This window comes from Aedes aegypti, chromosome 2, assembly GCF_002204515.2.
Source record: "Aedes aegypti strain LVP_AGWG chromosome 2, AaegL5.0 Primary Assembly, whole genome shotgun sequence".
NCBI lineage: Eukaryota > Metazoa > Arthropoda > Insecta > Diptera > Culicidae > Aedes > Aedes aegypti.
Genome location: NC_035108.1, coordinates 269,467,325 through 269,486,473, shown reverse-complemented (window position 1 = coordinate 269,486,473; position 19,149 = coordinate 269,467,325). Strand labels below are relative to the sequence as shown.

Sequence of the window (19,149 nt, the reverse complement as noted above, 5' to 3'; positions counted from 1 at the left end):
TGTTCGATTGCCCCCGTTTCATTGTTGTGAGAGGTCGCATGCTCACTACATGCGGAGGGGACACGTCCCCCGACAATATTATAGAGAGAATGTGTGCGGATGCCGAGTGCTGGAATGCAGTAACTACGGCTGTCACTCACATTATGTTAGAATTGCAGCATCTATGGCGCGCCGACCAAGAGTTGGCTGCAGAGGATTAGCCCTGCCGAGGCTGGTCCCTTGTAACATTGTTTAAGTCGGCTAGGAGAAGCAGTTTGCCTAGGCTACTTCTGCTACACGTGTTGTGCTATATGCACTGGTCCCTTCCCGAAGAAATACCGTAAGGTGGTTCCGGGGAGATGAGGGTCTGAGTCCAAGGGTCATGTCGATGCACTGTTCACCACTTGAGCAATTCTAAATGAATTGCTCATGCACAGTGCATAGGCTGGTTTTAGCGGGTCGTCGTTGGTGCGTCATCCCCGCATTCCCTGAGTTATCTTCTCAGGGGATCTGTTTGCAGATTTCCCCCTTGTAAAAAACAAAAAAAAAAAAAAGGGGGCCCAGATAGCCGTAGCGGTAAACGCGCAGCTATTCAGCAAGACCAAGCTGAGGGTCGTGGGTTCGAATCCCACCGGTCGAGGATCTTTTCGGGTTGGAAATTTTCTCGACTTCCAAGGGCATAGAGTATCTTCGTACCTGCCACACGATATACACATGCAAAAATGGTCATTGGCATAGTAAGCTCTCAGTTAATAACTGTGGAAGTGCTCATAAGAACACTAAGCTGAGAAGCAGTCTCTGTCCCAGTGGGGACGTAATGCCAGAAAGAAGAAAAAGAAGAAGAAGGATGTGCGGTTCTCCAGATTCGTGCTCTTGGAAATTTGAGGTTTGGCTTCGAATCATCTTCACCTTAAGAGACTTAGTAGGAACCAAGTAAACATTTTTTTTTTTAGGTGATTGCGCAAAGTTTCTTTAAGATACTATTTCGAAGATTTCTTTAGGAGTTCATGTGAATTCCTCCAAGAATTCCATCCAAGAAATCTTTGAGAATTCACCCTGAAATTTCTATATGGCTAACCCCAAAAACTGTTCCCAGGGTTGCGATGGATCTTCTTCGTGAACAATGATCGACGCATCTTCGCGATCCAACATTCGCCAAAATTCATTTTTCATTTTTGCGTCACGAAGAGCATCGCAAAAAGCGAACGGATGCAACGCCGAAGAAGCAAAATGAACACACCGATAAGTGGTTCGCGAAGCCTTTCCACTCGTAGGATTCATTTATCCACGCGCTGTTCATTCTCGTGATTCATTGCAAGGTTGCTTCTTCTCGCAAAGACAAGCAAACACTCCACGCTAAGCCAGCTCCACGCAGCGCATGTGTTAAAGCTACACAGAATGAGGCAACCAATGCAGAACTGGCTGACTGAGTGAAAATTCTGAGTAGGTCGCACTCATTCTGTGAGTTGCCGACGTTTTGGCCTTCGGCTGTCCGGGATCGTTGGAAACGGAACTTTCAATGATATCCCGCGTGGCAGCAAACAGTTGGCCGTTGGTAAGATGGGGAGTTATCTGAGATGTTTTCTAGCGAAAAGCCGGAAAATGATCGCAAATGCGAAAGTTTTTTCCCCATTTGCTTCCGCTTCGGTCATTCAAATGAAAAAAATTCTGAAAATCTTTAAAATTGGAATGTTTTTTTTATGTTTTCAGAAGCATAACAAAAATGGAAACGAATTCCGCATTCCAAGTGTTCCTCCTCTGTGCGCAATTCACTAATTCAGTTTTGTTTACCACCGTTTGCACAAAACTGTGAACAGTCCCTTTGCACAGAATCTGTGCTGCACGAAAAGAGGCCAATTTTGTGCGCTTGGCACTCATTTTTGAGCGGAGCAAGTTTAGCGTGATTGTTGCAAGCCCACATGAAGATGATCGAAATGAATATTTTCCTGTTCTTCGCGAAGAGTAGGCAGTGTGGATCGTACCGTTCAAATTATCGAGCGATGGAAAATCACCCGATGATAGCGTCGGGAGAAACAGCGATCCGAAAATGAAACACGAACGAATGAAGCGCCCGAACGGTTGTTTGTGTTTATTCGCAGATTCTGTTTTGATGCCTACGAAAATTCATCGTGCCTCGCGTTTCCGATCGTTGTTCAGCAACATTGACTGTTCCAAAGAATTTACCAGTAATTTCTCGAGAAAGTCATAAGTCCTTCATGAATTCATACAGTGATTCGTTCATTAATTTTCCTAGGACTTCCCATAAGACTTTCGTTGAGGACTTTTTCAAGTATTCAACCAGTTATTTCTCAGTTTTTTTTTAAGGATATCAGGGCTGGTAGCAAAAAGTGGTTCCGAAAAAAGTTATTTTAGTGACCAGATTTGAGAAATAAGTGTCTAAAAAGTGACTTTCGATTCGCGAAAAAGTGACTAAAAGTGACTTTAAAATCGAACCGTAAACAGTTTTATTTCAATTCTATTAGGGCCCGTTCACAAATTTCATAACGCTTTAGGGGGTGGGTGGGTGTCCTAACATTGTTACGGCTCGTACAAAAATTGTAAAGTATCAATACAAAAAGCGTCACGAGGGGGTGGGTGGGTGTCCAAAATGGCCAATTTTAGCGTTATGAAATATATGAACAAGCCCTTATACTGTTTTACGATCAATATACAATATGATAGGGAATATTCAACATGATCTGCTGCAGGTAGTAGGTCTAGTTGAATACCATATTTGGATTTTTTTTATTGTAATATTAAAATTTCAAGATATGTATTGACTACAATTCTTTCGAACAGAAAAATTAACATTTACGGAAATAAGATTTTTTAGCGAAATTTCAATCTTTCCAAAATGTTGTGTCTTTTATATCACCCATGCGACTATTATCGGCAACCAAATTTAAAACGTTCTTATGGGAAAGTTGCCGAACAGAATGAGGCTGCCGACAATAGTCACACTGACAAAAGATGTTCGCAACGTTGTAAAAACGTTTCCAAAAGCATTTTGACAAGTCTGTCAGTGTGAATCGATAGAGGATTGAGCGACGCATAAATGTAAGCAGACAAACACGGAATTTGTCTGCTGATGTCCGAGTAAATTACAAAAGAAGCACGGCATCGGCTTAGGCTGCCGAGAATACGTAAGTTCCCCTATTTCATTTTGTAAAATTTTATAAGAATTTGGAACATTTGTGAAATTAAAATTTTTGTCATTTCACATATTGATTCAAACTCCCAAGAAAAATTACATCATTCATTGTAAACGGTGTAGATCCCAAAACTTGTCCATGACTTTATGTCGATAATTGTTTAAGATTCAGACTAGAAAAATTATAAGCGTATAGATGAAGTTCCGTGAAATGTTATATTCACAGAAGAATACTTTCTATTTAGCTTTATTAGATTCTACGCTTGTACCTAATAAGGTCAATATTTTGTGAAACTAGATCAAGCTAACGTAAAATGTAATAATGGTCATTTCAAGTTAAAAATGATGATATAAGATCGAATATGATTGAAATACTGCTTAAAACCAATGTATCGTACACGCGTCCTTCAAACGCCGACTAAGAGAAAACAAATGGTTGACATAAGCCTGAGTGATATTGAAATTTTCCATCAGTAAGAAAATGGGAGATACGTTTGACCGAATGGAAATTTAGCGACGATAGGCTTGATAGGATATTCTTCTGAGTTATGCTGTTAAATTAGCACTATTTGCACTAAGCTTCAAATATTTCAATCAAAATTATTTGGACACTTTTATGATGCACTTGACATTGGGGGTTATAGTCGGTCGAATTGTAATATACTAGAGAATAAAGAATAATTTAATACCGCGCATTATTATTATTGTCAAATATAAACATTGTGACTTTCAAAAAACCTCATGTCGGAGTGATTTAAAAAAGCCGAGTAGGGGATTTGACACCCCACATTTCTTCGAAGAAAGCATGCATGATTTCATGAATGATTCAATGAAAACGATAAATTCTTTGAAGCATTTCTGTATTAACATTTTTATTTATTTACCCATGAATATATGTTTTGGTATCGTTCTCAAACAACTTCGAAAGAGGTTCTGCAAAAATTTATGTTTAGAAACAGTTGATAAAATACATTCCTAAATGAATGCTTAAAAACATGCATAATAAAAAATAAAGAACACTGAAACCAAAGCCAAATTTTGTTTTCGTGTTAAACAATGTTTCGTTATGAATCGTATGGTCATGAAACATCGTTTTTTAGATAACAAGGTTTTTACGTTGTTTTTTTCTTAATAACGCGGGTTTTTAGGCGGAACGTTGACCAACGTAAAAACCCCTTAGTGTATCCTCTAGCTAAGATCTATCGACCATTTTTAAAGATTTGGTTTGCAAATAAAGTCTGTTCTAAGAAGTATACGTTTTAGGGGCTGTAACACAAAGTAACCAAAGGATACTTAGCAACTATGTTACATATATCGTTGCCTTCGCCTTCCTTTTTTTAAAATCTAACCGCGTTCGGTGTTTCCGTATTTGATATTTGCATTTCAAACGCACACAGCGATACCAGGATGGTTTGGTTAATAAAACGAATTTGGAAGACAACGAGATACTATTACAAATTACATGGAACTCTATGAAAGATCGACTTTTTCCACAAGAAAACAATGAACCAACCATGAATCTATTGATATTCTGCTGCGAGAATTCGAATACATTAAAAAGAGCATGAAACAATGTTTTGAAACTGACATGAAGTTGTTCTGGTGATGACCTAACTTAAAACTTAGCCTAAATTAGAAAAAAAAGGCCTAAAATTTAGCTCAAAATAGTTGAAAAAAGTGACTTTTTGACCAAAAAAGGGACTTTAGTTGAAATGGCTTCAAAAAAGAGACTTTAAAGTGACTGGCTTAAAAAAAGTGACCAAGTCACTAAAAAGTGACTCGCTACCAGCCTTGCGGATATTCTTCTTCGTGCCATTAAACGTCCTCTGGAACTTTGCAGTAAAACTATGTGGATTGTCTTTGTTTACCCGTGTGAGAATCTTTAGAAGATTTCCTAGTAAAATCGATGGGAAAGTCAGTGTAAAAATGTATGAACGAAATCTTTGGATAGTCCCTGGTAAAGTTTTCAGAAACCCATTGGAAATTACTGAAAGTAGTAGAATTGTGCTCAAGGATTTTATGGAGAAATTCGTCTGAAAAATGTGCTTAAAAGTCTGCCAGAAAAAAATCTAGAGAAATAACTCGAAGAATTGTTAAAGCATTTCCTAGTGATGGGTATATAAATCCCAGAAGAATCTATGGAATATTTGCAAAAGAGGATCTGAAGGGGCAAGTAGAAAGAGGAAAGAAATAATTTTAGAAAACATTTGGGTTAAAACAGAGACTTTACCTTTAAAACCTATTAAAAATAGATTTTCAAGAAACTTGACATTAAAATAATGACCAGAGGTGTGGCGTATTGAAAGCAATGCATTTACGCGTTGCAGCAACAAGTAAGGCGTCACAAGCGTGGCGCGTGGTGTATGCAACACGTAGATCTATTGGCGCCTAGCAATTAGCCGGTTGTTGATTTTATCTGCTGTATAAGCCATCCAATTTATGTACCCTAGTCAGTTTAAGATTCAGCTTCAATAAAAAAACAAGTTAATCTTCATACCCTACATTTTGGCGACGGAAGGAGAAAAGAAGCTCTGTAAGAATGAATTTTACCAAGCTACCGGAGTTCAACGTTGGAGATTCATGGCCACTGTACGAAGAACGTTTGAAGTGGCTTTTTGTGGCCTAAGAAATAGGTGAGTATGAAGACAAGCGAAGAACAGCGTTCCTGTTGACGGCCGTTTCCATGAAGGTGTATCAAATCCTTAAAAATTTGTGCTTCCCGGAACTGCCAAAACAGAAGAAGTTTTCCTAGATATGCGAATTGCTAAAACAGCGGTTTACCCTGACTTGGTTTTGCAGAATCGGTCGTGGAATGGTCCACACGTCTGAAGAAGCTGGCCGCCGATTGCGATTTTGGAGAAGACCTGAACACGTTTATCAAGAATTTATTCGTGGTGAGCCTCCGTCGCGGCCCCATTTTCGGGCGAGTTTGCGAAGAAGATAGTGCAACAAGTTTCGACGATTGAATGAAGATCGCGCTGAAGACAGAATGTACCCAACAACAGCGAGGAGTTCTTGAGGTCAATAAAATCCAGCATGGCGCAGACAAGAAGCAGTCAAGTTCTGGAGCGAAGTGTTTTGCCTGTGGTAGAGGAGACCACGATTTCCGGAAGTGCCAATACAAGAGTTACGTGTGCAAGCTCTGTGATAAGAAGGGTCACTTGGCGAAAGTTTGCTAAAACGTCCGAGCAGCCAAAGGAGAAGAAAACATCGTTTGGAGCAGAGTAGCGAGGACCAAGAGTGAACCACTTAAGAATCAACAAGCTGGATGACCCCCACCACCGGTGATGGTATGGAGTCAAGTCAACGGATGCCCTATTCGTTTCGGGGTGAACACAGGGAGCCCGGTGAATGCCGTTTCCAAGGATCTTTACGATACTTTGCTTTCTGCACTGCCGCTTTGCTACAATGGATCTGGTTTCCGAGCGGTCGGCACATTCAATGCGATACAAGGATCACGTGTCAACGGAGGAGATTTACGTGTTCGAGAGAACAAGGTAGCTGTTGATGGGCCGGCAGACCAGAGTAAGCTTGCTGAGGTTTTCGATGGTGAATTGGGCCATTTCAAGCATGACAAGGTGTGACTAGTCCTCAAGGAAGAAGCAGTCCCAAAATTCTGCAAGCCCCGAAAGATTCCTCTCGCTGTCAAGAAGAAGGTGGAAGCAAAACTTGATCGACTGGAAGAAACTGGCCGAATGGGGCACGCCACTTGTCCCCGTTCTCAAAAAGGATTCGTCGATACGACTGTGTGCAGATTACCGTATCACGGTCAACCTGGACGATCGCCATGCGTTTCCTGTGATCGAGCAGATTTTTGCGGCGCTTCAGGGAGACAAATATTTTTCAAAGCTCGACCTGTAGAACGCGTACTATCAAGTGGATGATGATACCAGAGGCGACTCGTAACCTCACTTTTTACCTGTTCTACGCATCTAAAAATGTCTTTTTCGACAAATTGAGATCATAAAGCAAATAGTAAATGATTGGAATCTTCCTTTCTAGAAAATCTTCACCCGATAGATGCAAATTGGTTGCATAAAATCAACAATTTCTATTCGTGGAACAGGTAGATTTGAGGTTAGGGAATCGCCACTGGATGATACCAAGAAGCTGTTGGTCTGGAGCTCGCGCAGAGGTGTCTACTGGATGAACCGGCTTCTGTTCGGAACGAAGTCAGCGTGTTCTATTTTTCAAGAGACATTGGAGCAAGTTGATCAATGGTGCCGTGGAATAGTTATTTATATGGACGATATAATGGTGTAAGGCCGGACCATTACGGAGCACTTGGCGAAACTGGATGCCGCACTGACCCGGCTCAATGATGCCGGATTCCTGCTGAACAAAACGAAGTGTGAGTTTTTCGTTCGGGAAGTTGGTTATCTTGGTCACGATATCGATAAGGATGGCTTACACAAGAATTCTGAGAATGTGAAAGCAATTATGGATGTCAAATCACCGAAGGATGTCAATGAGGATCGAGCGTTAATTGGCCTGGCCAATTATTATGCCAATTTTTGTCCAAGTTTGGCCCAGTGTTTAAAGCCGTTGTACGAGCTATTAAAGGACGACGTCAAGTTTTTGAGGACGAAGAACCGGCAGAAGGCTTTCGAGGCGGCAAAGAAACTTCTTTCCGAAGACAGTACTTGTCCACTACGATCAGAAACTCCCAGTCAAGCTTTATTGCGACGCTTCGAACAAAGGAATTGGAGCAGTGATTGTTCACGAGCTTCCGGATAAAAGCAAGCGACCCATCTCATTTGCTTCCAGGATCTATAAGAAGCATGAAGCTAATTACTCGGTAATCGGCAAGGTAGTATTGAATTTTACTTTCAATTAGCAGAGAAAACAAAACACGTGCGGATTCGATAAGAACAACAACATATTGAATTTTATTGACGTTTCTCTTCTTTTCACTGTCAAAGTGAATCAATTGGATTTTGAGTAAAAGATTGTTACACTCAATATTCCCCCTCAATTGATTATTCCCAGCAATCCACGAAGCATTCTGAACCTTGGTCCAGCCAAACCTTTCGTCATGACATCAGCAATTTGTTGTTCAGTTGGCAGGTACACAAGACGGACCTTACCTGATTCCACCAACTCACGGACGAAGAAACTCTGGATATCAACGTGTTTCAACCTTTTCTGCTTTCCTGGATCAACTATGAGAGCAATACAAGGTTGATTGTCCTCGAAGATGTTGACAGGTTCCATAACGACACATCCAATTGAGCTGAGCAAGTTAGCCAACCATATCAGCTCGCAACTGGTCGAGCACAACGCCATCAGCTCCGCTTCCGTAGTAGAAAGCGCTACCGATGACTGTTTTCTGGTAGCCCAAGCAACGACGGATCCATACAGTTTGATTACGAACCCAGAAATTGAGCGCCGATCGTTCGGGTCATTACCCCAATCGGCATCAGCATACGCCTCCAGCACACTTGATCGGTCTCGTCGACAATACACGAGCTTGCAGTCCATCGATCCTCGGAGATAGCGTAAAACCCGTTTTAGGTGTACCCAATGCTCCTCCGTAGCACAACTCTGGAACGCAGCAAAGTAGTTTACGGCCGCACATATGTCCGGCCTGGATGTCACCATTAGGTACATCAGACAGCCGATAAGCTCTCTATACGGCTTAGATGTCATCTCCTTTGCTTCCTTATTCTTCTCAAGCTTCAGACCAGGTTCCATGGGAATGACAGACGGCTTGCAGTTACTCATTCCGAAACGCTCGAGAACGCTGTTCACATAAACACGCTGGTCTACAGTCAGAACTCCTGCTTTGCGATCGCGGTGTATGTTCAAACCGAGAAACGATTTCACCTCCTGAAGATCTCTTGATTCAAACTCATCACAAAGTTTCGCTTTCAACTCTTGCACCGCTTGCAACGAATTCCCGATAACGAGTATATCGTCCACGTAAATGATTACGTACAAGATAACATCATATTCACTTTGATTGAACTGCAACCGGACCATAAATTGATGGAAACGCAAATTCCACCTTCTCGACGCCTGCTTTAGTCCGTATATCGCCTTGTTCAATTTACAAACCAGTCTACCTCCCCGCTCAAAACCAGACGGCTGGCGCATAAAAACTTCTTCTTCTAGCACGCCGTTTAAGAATGCACACTTCACGTCTAGCTGATGCACTTCCCAATCATTCTGATTGGCCAGAGCCAACAAAACACGCAGGGTGGTCATTTTCACTACCGGAGAGTAAGTGTCCACATAATCAAAGCCTCGTCGCTGCGAAAAACCGCGCGCCACTAGTCTGGCTTTGTATCGTTCCACTTTTCCATCACTGTTTCGTTTAACTTTGAATACCCACTTGTTATCCACGAGTTTCCGACCTTCCGGCAGTTCAACAAGAGTCCAAGTGTTATTCTTTTCCAGTGATGCAAGTTCTTCATCAATGGCTTTCTTCCACATGGGCCAATCACTTCTTGTTTTCAGTGTTTCAACGTCCGACGGAATGTTTTCAACAAATTCTTCCGCACTTAGTGCAAACGCCGTCATATCCTCGGTTGTATCCATGTCATAATCACTCAACCATCTGGGTGGGTTAATCGCTCTACCACTTCTTCTCACGTTAACGATTTCTTCCTCACCCTCTTCTGGACCTGTGTCCGAACTTCCGACAGCTCCTTCCAACTGTTCATCAGCAGATTCCCAGTCTTCCACTGCTTCACTGGGTGCACGACTGTTCTCATGTCGCGATCCGGCATTCCGAACACCAAGACCCTCGGGTATACACGAACGCTCCGTGATAATCACTCCCTCATCTTCGGTATTTTTGTTAATCGCAACACTTTTTCCAAATTGTGACTCATTAAAGACGACATCTCTAGCCACAAACACTTTTTCACCATCCCAGCACCGAAAACCATTTGGCGCGTAGCCCACGAAAATTGCTTTCTGGCTTTTGGCATCAAGCTTCTTCCTTAACGCTTTTGGGACATGAACAAAACACTCACTTCCGAATACGCGTAGATTCGATACGTTTGGCCTTTTACAATACCACGCTTCGTACGGCGTAATGTCACCTTGCACCGCCACACTCGGACTGCGATTAAGCAGATATACTGCGGTATACAACGCCTCACCCCACATGTTCTTCGGAAGCTGACTGGCTTCTAGCATCGCGCGCACTTTTTCTACTGCCGTACGGTTCAGCCTTTCGCTGACCCCGTTTTGTTCAGGCGTATACGGCACTGTTACTTCCAGCCTAATACCTTTCTGCCTGCAAAACTTCTTCATAGCTCTTCCGGTATACTCACCGCCATTGTCACTTCGGAGACGCGCAATCTTCGTTCCGAAATGCGCCGTCACCATCGCCTCGTAGTCAATCAGCCGGTCCAACACTTCGTTCTTATGCTTCATGAGGTAAACCACAGCCATATGCGTGTAATCGTCGGTAAACGTGACAAAATACGCATGGCCATCCCACGATAGTGGGGTGATAGGGCCGCAAACATCACTGTGCACGATTTCAAGAGGCCTACTAGCACGTTTTTCCGGTCGCGACTCGAACGGTTCGCGCGTCTGCTTCGCACTAATGCACGGTTCGCACACAAACTTCTCAGATTTACCGCGCCTGAAGTCAACTGGCATTCCATCGACCATTTCTTTCCGCACAAGCTTCATGAGATTTTCATTGCCGAGGTGGCCGAATCGGTAGTGCCACACTTCCAAGCTCTTACATACCCGTCCACTCACTAGCGCTTTTTCTTCAGGCTTGGCATTTTCACACACAAGATCCATACAGTACAAACGTCCAAGTTGCCTTCCGGTAGCCACTACGCCCTCTTCGTCTTCGACACTCACTTTTCCGCCGAAAAACACAACTCTTTTCCCGGAATTTTCCAACCGTCGCAACGAAAGCAAGTTCAGTGACAAATCCGGAATATACAACACGTCATCCATCGTGATCTGGATCTTTTCACCATCCACCAAAGCACTAGCGCAAACACGGCCTTTGTAAGCAGCAAGCAAACTCACACCATTCTTGGCAGTTAGAATTTCGACCGGACGATCCAACTTAACCATGCTCGAAAACAGTGACTTGTCGTTGGACATGTGATCAGAGGCCCCACTGTCCAAAAACCAGCGCACCTCAGACACTTTACTAGACGCGGCCACCGCCTGGTGGGTTTCGGCTGCCACAAACGATACCGTTCTTGCTCCCACATTTGCCTTTTGCATGTCACCTTTCTTCGCCGGCTTCGGCACACTGTTTTTCTTCTCGCTGAACTTTGGACATTGCGCTCGTTTATGCCCGAGCTCCCCGCAGCCGAAACATTTCAGTTTGCCTTTGGATTTACCAACGAAGGCAGAAGTCTCCGTATCCGTTTCCAGCCGCTGGCCTCGTCGCTTGGCCTCAACATCGAGATACTTCCGACGCACCAAATCCATGGTCAATCGTTCCGAAATAGCTTCCATCGCTGTGGTGACAGCATCAAACGATTCTGGCATCGTTAACATTAGGTGGCAAATTACGTCCTCTTCATCCATTCGAGCACCGGCTCCCTTTATCTCTCGCACCAGCTGATCGAATCGTAAAAAATGATCCTGTAGCTTGTCACTTTCGTTGTATCGCATCGAGAGCAGTTGCCGCTTGAGCAAAAATCTGTTGGTAATACTCTTCCGCTCGAAGATATCGTGCAGACCATCCCAGATCTGTTTCGGGGACACCTTATCCTTGACATATTCAAGGTGGCTGTCCGCCACCGCCTGTATCAGTACAGACCGACACTTGTTGTCTTGCCGCACTCGCGCTGCCATCCGGATCTCGTTCGCCGCTTTCACTTCTGCCGTCGCCGTTTCAGGAGTATTCCAAAACTCTTCTTCTTCCGCACTTCTCTCCACGCAATGTAGCACTTCTAATTGCTGGAGGTAAGCCCGCATTCGGAAGCTCCAGTTATTGAAACCGACTCCATCGAACGGTTTGATGCGGAAACTTTTAGATTCCTCTTCCATCTCGTACAGCAAAGTTTTCTTTTCGCGAACTACTCCCGGAAAACCGAAAAATCACCGAAAAAACTTTAATCGCGCGAAAACTGGACACATAACCTATTGAATTTTACTTTCAATTAGCAGAGAAAACAAAACACGTGCGGATTCGATAAGAACAACAACATATTGAATTTTATTGACGTTTCTCTTCTTTTCACTGTCAAAGTGAATCAATTGGATTTTGAGTAAAAGATTGTTACACTCAATAGGTAGCAATGCCCATTTATTACGGAATCAACAAATTCAAAAACTATTTTCAAGGCCGGCATTTTGTGCTAATGGCAGACCACAAGCCATTGACTGGTCTGTTCAGTGCCAAAGGTGTCCCGGATACGGCAGCTGGTAGGCTTCAACGTTGGGCAGCGTTTCTATCAGGTTACGATTACGATATACGACACGTGAAAGAAGTTAGAAGTTCAAAATGTTCCCGCAGATTATTTGTCCCGGTATCCCAGCGGAAACGACGAGGGTACAGTAGACGAAGACGGGGACGAATTAGCAAGTTTTCTGAATTTCGTCAAAGCTGAAACTCGTTCGCAAGCAAATCGTTATTGAAAGCCGTCGTGAGTTAGTGAGTAAGTTGCTTAGTTGTGTAGCTGAATACGTGAAATCGAGCTGGCCAAACTCAACTCAGGAGGACAATCTGAAGACATTTTTTTTTTCCAAAAACGAGAAGAGCTGAGCGTAGAAGAAGACGTTCTCCTGTGGGACTAGTTCTTGCTAGACGAGCTTCACTCCGTTCATCTGAGAATTGTGAAGATAAAAAGCTTGGCAAGATCGTATTTTTGGTGGCCATCGCTAGACAAAGAAATTGAAGATATATGCAAGAAATGTGAGTTGTGCATCCAGCAGCGGCCCGAACGAAGCGAACCGATCTCACCATGGTGTTTGACGAATGCACCCTGCGACCGAGTACACGTGGATCATTTCTCGTTCCGAGGAGCGGATTTCCTGGTGCTACTGGACAGTTATAGTAAATGGATCGAAGCATTCCCTGTTCGTTCGCAAACTTCGAAAAAATAGATCGAGAATATTTCGGAGTTTATCAGCAGTTTTAATTCCATCGGTACACTGACTGGTGTCGCACAATGGAACTACGTTTTCTTCGGAACAATTTCAAGCTTTCTGTTCGTCTCGAGCAATCAAGCCCTTGCGTGCAGCACCATATAGTATCTTTTCCAATGGTGCTGCGGAGAATGCTGTAAAGTCAGTGAAAAATGCGTTGTCATCGGATCCAGCATTCCAGCGTAAGTCACGCTCAACCGGAGAAAGCCCATTAAAGCTGATCTTCGGAAGGGAGATGAGAATCCGGTCCGATAAGATGAAGGCAGATCCTACTAGTCTTCAGCAATACCCTACAGTTGGCGAAATCCGGCGCGTATTTTCTTCGAAGAAAGGAAAACTTTCTTGCTGATGGATAATGGAAAAAAATTCTTCTCTTCGAAGAAATTGTTCGCCAGAATTTACCTACTGGTCTCCAAAAAAGACCTGGTAGCAGCTCTGAATCTCTGGATAATGTTATTTTGTTTTACGGCTATAGCGGTCATGCGACTCAAATCTAAAGGGAGTCTATAGAAGCAAATGATGGAAACGAATAGGTGCATAGGCGTCGCAAGGGAGCGACAAGATTGAAAATTTTTAATTAGGTGGTGAAAATTGAGCAAGCCATTTTAAAGTCAGTAAGCATCGAAGCGTCCTGTATTTTGCCTAGCTTCTCTACTGGAAAAGGGTTGGCTCAAAGCTTTGAGCTTTGCTACCAACACAGGCAAAATACAGGAGGCTTCAATGTGCTCTTATACTGACGGCAATCATCGAACGGTTCTATCGATCGATGACTGATATTGGGAATTAACACGCAGTCAAAGATGGTTTGTCTTTATCATGTGTGCTCTTCCCGCCAGTCACCACATGATCCTATTAGAACTGCATTTCTTATTAGCCAAATTTATCATACATAGGAGGAGGTATCGACCGTGATTGTTTTTATGTTATTTTGTTTTACGGCTATAGCGGTCATGCGACTCAAAGCTAAAGGGAGTCTATAGAAGCAAATGATGGAAAGCAAATGATGCTTACTGACTTTAAAATGGCTTGCTCAATTTTCACCACCTAATTAAAAATTTTCAATCTTGTCGCTCCCTTGCGACGCCTATGCACCTATTCGTTTCCATCATTTGCTTCTATAGACTCCCTTTAGCTTTGAGTCGCATGACCGCTATAGCCGTAAAACAAAATAACATAAAAACAATCACGGTCGATACCTCCTCCTATGTCTCTGGATAATATTCACCAGGAATTCCTTGAAAAACATCGAACAGAATTCCTGATAAAAATTTGTGTAGGAGAGATCGGAAGAATTACTTTAAAAATAAAAACAGTAGTATTTAACTGGTGTGAAACGTTTTTAAAGGCACTATACTGGATGAATAGCAGACAAACGTTCCTGATCTTCTTATTTTATGCTTTCAGCTAGTGCAAAAATCCAAAATAAAAAGTGCACTGTTGTTAGATGCTTCCTTCGTGAGATTAGTGCCTTTGAAGTTTTAGTGCAAACGTGGAAGTTTGATTCAAAACTGTTTCACCTTAAATTGAGAAATTACGCAAGAAATGTTTGGAAGAACTGCATAAATTTCTAGAGGAACACAATATTCAGTAGACAGTTTTGAATTAGCTGGTGTTTGGGAAAATCGTTTTGAATATCTTCTCATGTTGGATTTACACCCCATGTGGAACACAGCCTGTTTTATGTGTTTTTATTATTGGATGCATTCATCATTCATGCTGACGTCAAATTTGATAGAAATATTATTTACCATCCGTTTTTCAATGAATTGCAGTTAAATTTTTAGGGTTGATCACAAAATTCTTCAAGTATTTTAACCACGGTCATCGATTAGAAATTTACCGTAATTTTGGATTCATTACGGGGAGTACTAAAATAATCCCACTTGAAGAATCAGTAACCACTTTGATTTCGAGTCCATGGCTTGCGACAAATCAACCTCATGATTTAGCAAACCAAGTCTAAATTAATATAGTTCGACCGTTTTTGGCCATTATATTGGCGAATCTGAAACCTGGCTTGCGACATATCCATTTTCATGAAGTTGCGAATCAAGTCTAAAGGTTGCTCAAATGTATTTGAATGACTTGACCACATGTCGGATTGTTCTGAATTCCCGGTTCCCTGAGGAAAATGGCCTCTAAACTATCGGTTCTGAAACCTAGCTGGCAACATCAATTCCCAAATCAAGGCTAAAGAAGGGTAATATATCTGGGGCCCAGATAGCCGTAGCGGTAAACGCGCAGCTATTCAGCAAGACCAAGCTGAGGGTCGTGCGTGAGTTCGAATTCCACCGGTCGAGGATCTTTTCGGGTTGGAAATTTTCTCGACGTCCCAGGGCATAAAGTATCTTCGTACCTGAAACACGATATACACATGCAAAAATGGTCATTGGCACAGTAAGCTCTCAGTTAATAACTGTGGAAGTGCTCATAAGAACACTAAGCTGAGAAGCAGGCTCTGTCCCAGTGGGAACGTAATGCCAGAAAGAAGAAGAAGAAGGGTAATACAAAGGTTCTTGGATGATTTGATAACATGCCAGGTTGTTTTGGACACCCTGTTTCCCAGAGGAAGTGGCCATTATACTGGCGGTTCTGAGACCTATCTAGCGACATTTCAAACTTGATGAAGTCAAGAAGAAGTCAAAGTCAAGTCAAAAAAAGAATAGTTCAAGAGGTTTTAGATGACCTGGCCAGGGCTGGAAAGCGTCAATGTAAATACAGGGTGTCACGCGACTTTTACATATTTGCTTACCTCACTGTCAACAGCGAGACTATGAAAGAGATTTTCTCAAAATTCTCTTTCATTTTTCCGTTACTACGGCCTGTGACGGAATCGCATACTTGACTATTTTTATTTAATTATCTGGTATAATTGTTGTTCATATCGTTCGAATCAAGAAGGGAGTGGATATCGTTTCAAACACATTTACTTCCCGAAATTCTCCAAAATGAGATACAAATTTCAATACTAAAACAGCATTAAAATTGCTCTCGTGAGAGCTCTGTCATTGCAAATTGACGAAGTGAGCACATGAAATGAAATAGTTTCGACTTGCGACAGTGAGAAGGCTTGTTTCGTCAGTGTTGCAAGTCAGTCATGATACTTAACAGCCTTGGACCTGGCCACATACTGTTTTTTTTTATTACTTCTGATAAACTCTCTAACTTACTCATCCACTCTTTCTTTCACTAACTCATACATTTTCTCATTATCACACATACAAAAAGCGTTGCTTTCCATCCCAAGCTATAAAATCGTATTTCTTCACTTCCCCACACGTGGCTCCGTTTGGCACACGTCACTTGAGCCTTCATTAGGTGCCTTAACATAGTCTTGAGGATATACGTCCTCTACATTCGGTACAATCTATACGTAAGAACGGTTGTCTACAGCAGTATGCTTAGCAAATGAGTGGTCACTACTATCAGTGGGACTGTTAAGCGTACAAATTCACCAAAAACCCCGTATTTCTAGGCATAACAGTCCTACTTTGAATTTCTTAGCTAAACTTACTTTATTCCCATAATACAAACTCTTGACTCTAATGAACACGCTATTCTTTATATTATTGTAAAGATTTTAATTTAATTTACCACACACCTGGTCAATACGAGGCCTAAATGTGTTAAAATATTTAAACACGTTTTTCTCGATTGCATATTTTGTAACATGGGACAATTATGCGTATAAGGGCAGTATATACGTCACTATGGAAAAAAAATCACTATAATCCCTGTGGAAATTACTGAAGTAGTAGCATTGGAGTGCTTAATGATTTCCTGTGGCAGATTCTGTATATATTTCTCTAATCATTTCTTGAAAACCCGCTGGAAGATTTTTCTAGGAGAATTGGTGGAGAAATCACTAGAGGAATTTCTCGAGGGATCTTTGGAGGAGTCGCTAAAAGCACGTCAGGAAAAATTTCTGTAGGAATCACATTAAGAATTCCTCGATCTTTTTCTTGAGGAATCTGAGAAGATCCCAAAGATATTGTGCGATAGTAGCGTAATAGTCTCTGGAAAGGTTTCTCTAGTACCTTTAAAAAGATTCCTGAATAAAATTTTGAAGGAAAGATAGGAGGAATTGTTAGAATAGTTACAGTAGTATTAAATTGTGTAAAACCTTGAACGAACTTTTGAAGGATCCATGGAAATTTTGCTTTAGAAACTTGAGAAAAGTTTCGAAAAAAGTAGGAATCATTCACATATCTCCTATAGTAACAAATAGGATGTTCGGTAGAAGAGTTAGTCGAAACATATCTGAAGGAAATACTGGGAATAATTTCACAGTAATCTTTGAGAAGATTACTGAACGTTGTAGATATGGAGTGCTCAAGTATTTACTGTAACAAATTCTAGAGGAATTCCTCAAAACATTCCTCGAAAAACTGCTGAAAGGATCGGAGAGAAATCATTACAGAAATTTCTGAAATAGAATAGTCATCTAATAGTTTCTGACGGGTTCGCTAAACTAATCACTAACTAATTACTTTGCTGTGAGAATTAATCTTACTTGATATCATCCAAAAGCGATTCCACTTTTGCCCGTTTATTGGATTCCGATTCTTCGACGTCATCATCGTTCTCGTCTTCCAGCTCGCGTTTGGTTCCGGACGATTCTCTGTAACGAAACAATAATACTCTAGCCATGGTTCTGGATCAGGATAGTACGAAACACTTACTCCTTGGCAGGCACGGGAGAATCCTTCCGGTGTGCTTCGGCTTTGTCCCCTTGTTCCACCACGATGGGCACATTTCCCGCGTCGTCGTCGTCATTATCGGCATCGAACAAGTTGAACAGGTCGTCGACATCCGCCATCCTTCGTCGGAGAGAAACCAATTAGACCGCTAGCAAGATAACTTTTCACGTTAGATACGTTTTCCACAATAAACTAACGATGTTTTCGATGGAAATTGTACGATTTTTTGCGAAACAATCCGCAAACTGTTGAACAAAAATGTGAAACAGCGTGCCCCGTGCGTGTTTGTGTTTTCGATTCTACACTGATAAAAATCCACACGCTCGATCTGTGTGTTTAAAATTATGGATCGATTTATGAACGTCCATTTCGATTTGCTATGATTTTCTTGCAAACTTCGTGTGTGTTACACATTAAATTCCTTTGTTTTGCTTCATGGATTGATTCATCAACCGACAACAGGGATTCCATATTTTTTCCACATAAGTTCCTGAAGTTTTCTCTTCAGATTCGTGTGTGTCAACCTATGGACGCATAGATCATCACTCCAACACGGATTCAGTGTGTTTTGCTTATGGTTATCTTGTGTCATAATCATCATGTTCAAGTTGGTCGATTCATTGATATGCGCAATGAGATTGTTATGATGAAATCGATGAGCTATGCTATCGATTTCCATGTTCAAAGCTTTAAAATTGTTTGTGATCAACCCATGGGATGCATAGTGAACTGAATTGCGGTTGGACCTCGTGTCGAACGACAGTCATCATCATGCTTCCAAAGTGAAGAAGCAAATTTTGAAGCTGAAAGTGTTAGATGAAAATTTGTGAATTCGATTTTTCTTTTATTAGTGAAGTTCACCGATATACGAGAATTCTACCTTTCTATAAGAAAACACTGATTATAATGTATAGTTTAGTAGAAAAATCGGATCCATATTTTGTGGAGCAAAAGTTCTTCTACCAAATTTCTTCTTTCAGTCCCATGACATTCATGTTCTATCACACATGACTATCTAAAGCTACTACATTTCGAATTCAATAAGCAAATCAGTTGGTTTTCATGATTTAATATTTGGAAATTCATGTTTGTTTCACATGACAACCTAATGTTGATACACATGTTATTATACCGTGAAGCCAATGATGAAATCCATATGGCTACCACACTCAAATCATGTGGTTTTCCTCATTGCGCAAATCTATAAGTAAAACACACGACCTTGACGTGTAGATT

The 19,149-nt window shown here is 41.7% G+C and overlaps 1 protein-coding gene across 2 annotated transcripts in view; it reads right to left on the bottom strand.

The window, feature by feature from the left end:
- Window positions 1-18,215, bottom strand: part of LOC5571427 (superkiller viralicidic activity 2-like 2) — a 31,880-nt gene extending 13,665 nt beyond the window's left edge. Inside the window, exons 1-3 of one of the 2 annotated variants that reach the window (XM_021845055.1) lie at window positions 18,091-18,215; window positions 17,896-18,033; window positions 17,727-17,834 (exon numbers count right to left, since the gene is read on the bottom strand). In XM_021845055.1, the coding sequence (XP_021700747.1) occupies window positions 17,727-17,834; window positions 17,896-18,032 (245 nt within the window). In that variant the 5' untranslated portion in view covers window position 18,033; window positions 18,091-18,215. The remainder of the gene's footprint in view (window positions 1-17,726; window positions 17,835-17,895; window positions 18,034-18,090) is intronic. The other variant, XM_021845057.1, reaches the window with a different exon arrangement.
- Window positions 18,216-19,149: the final 934 nt, after the last annotated feature.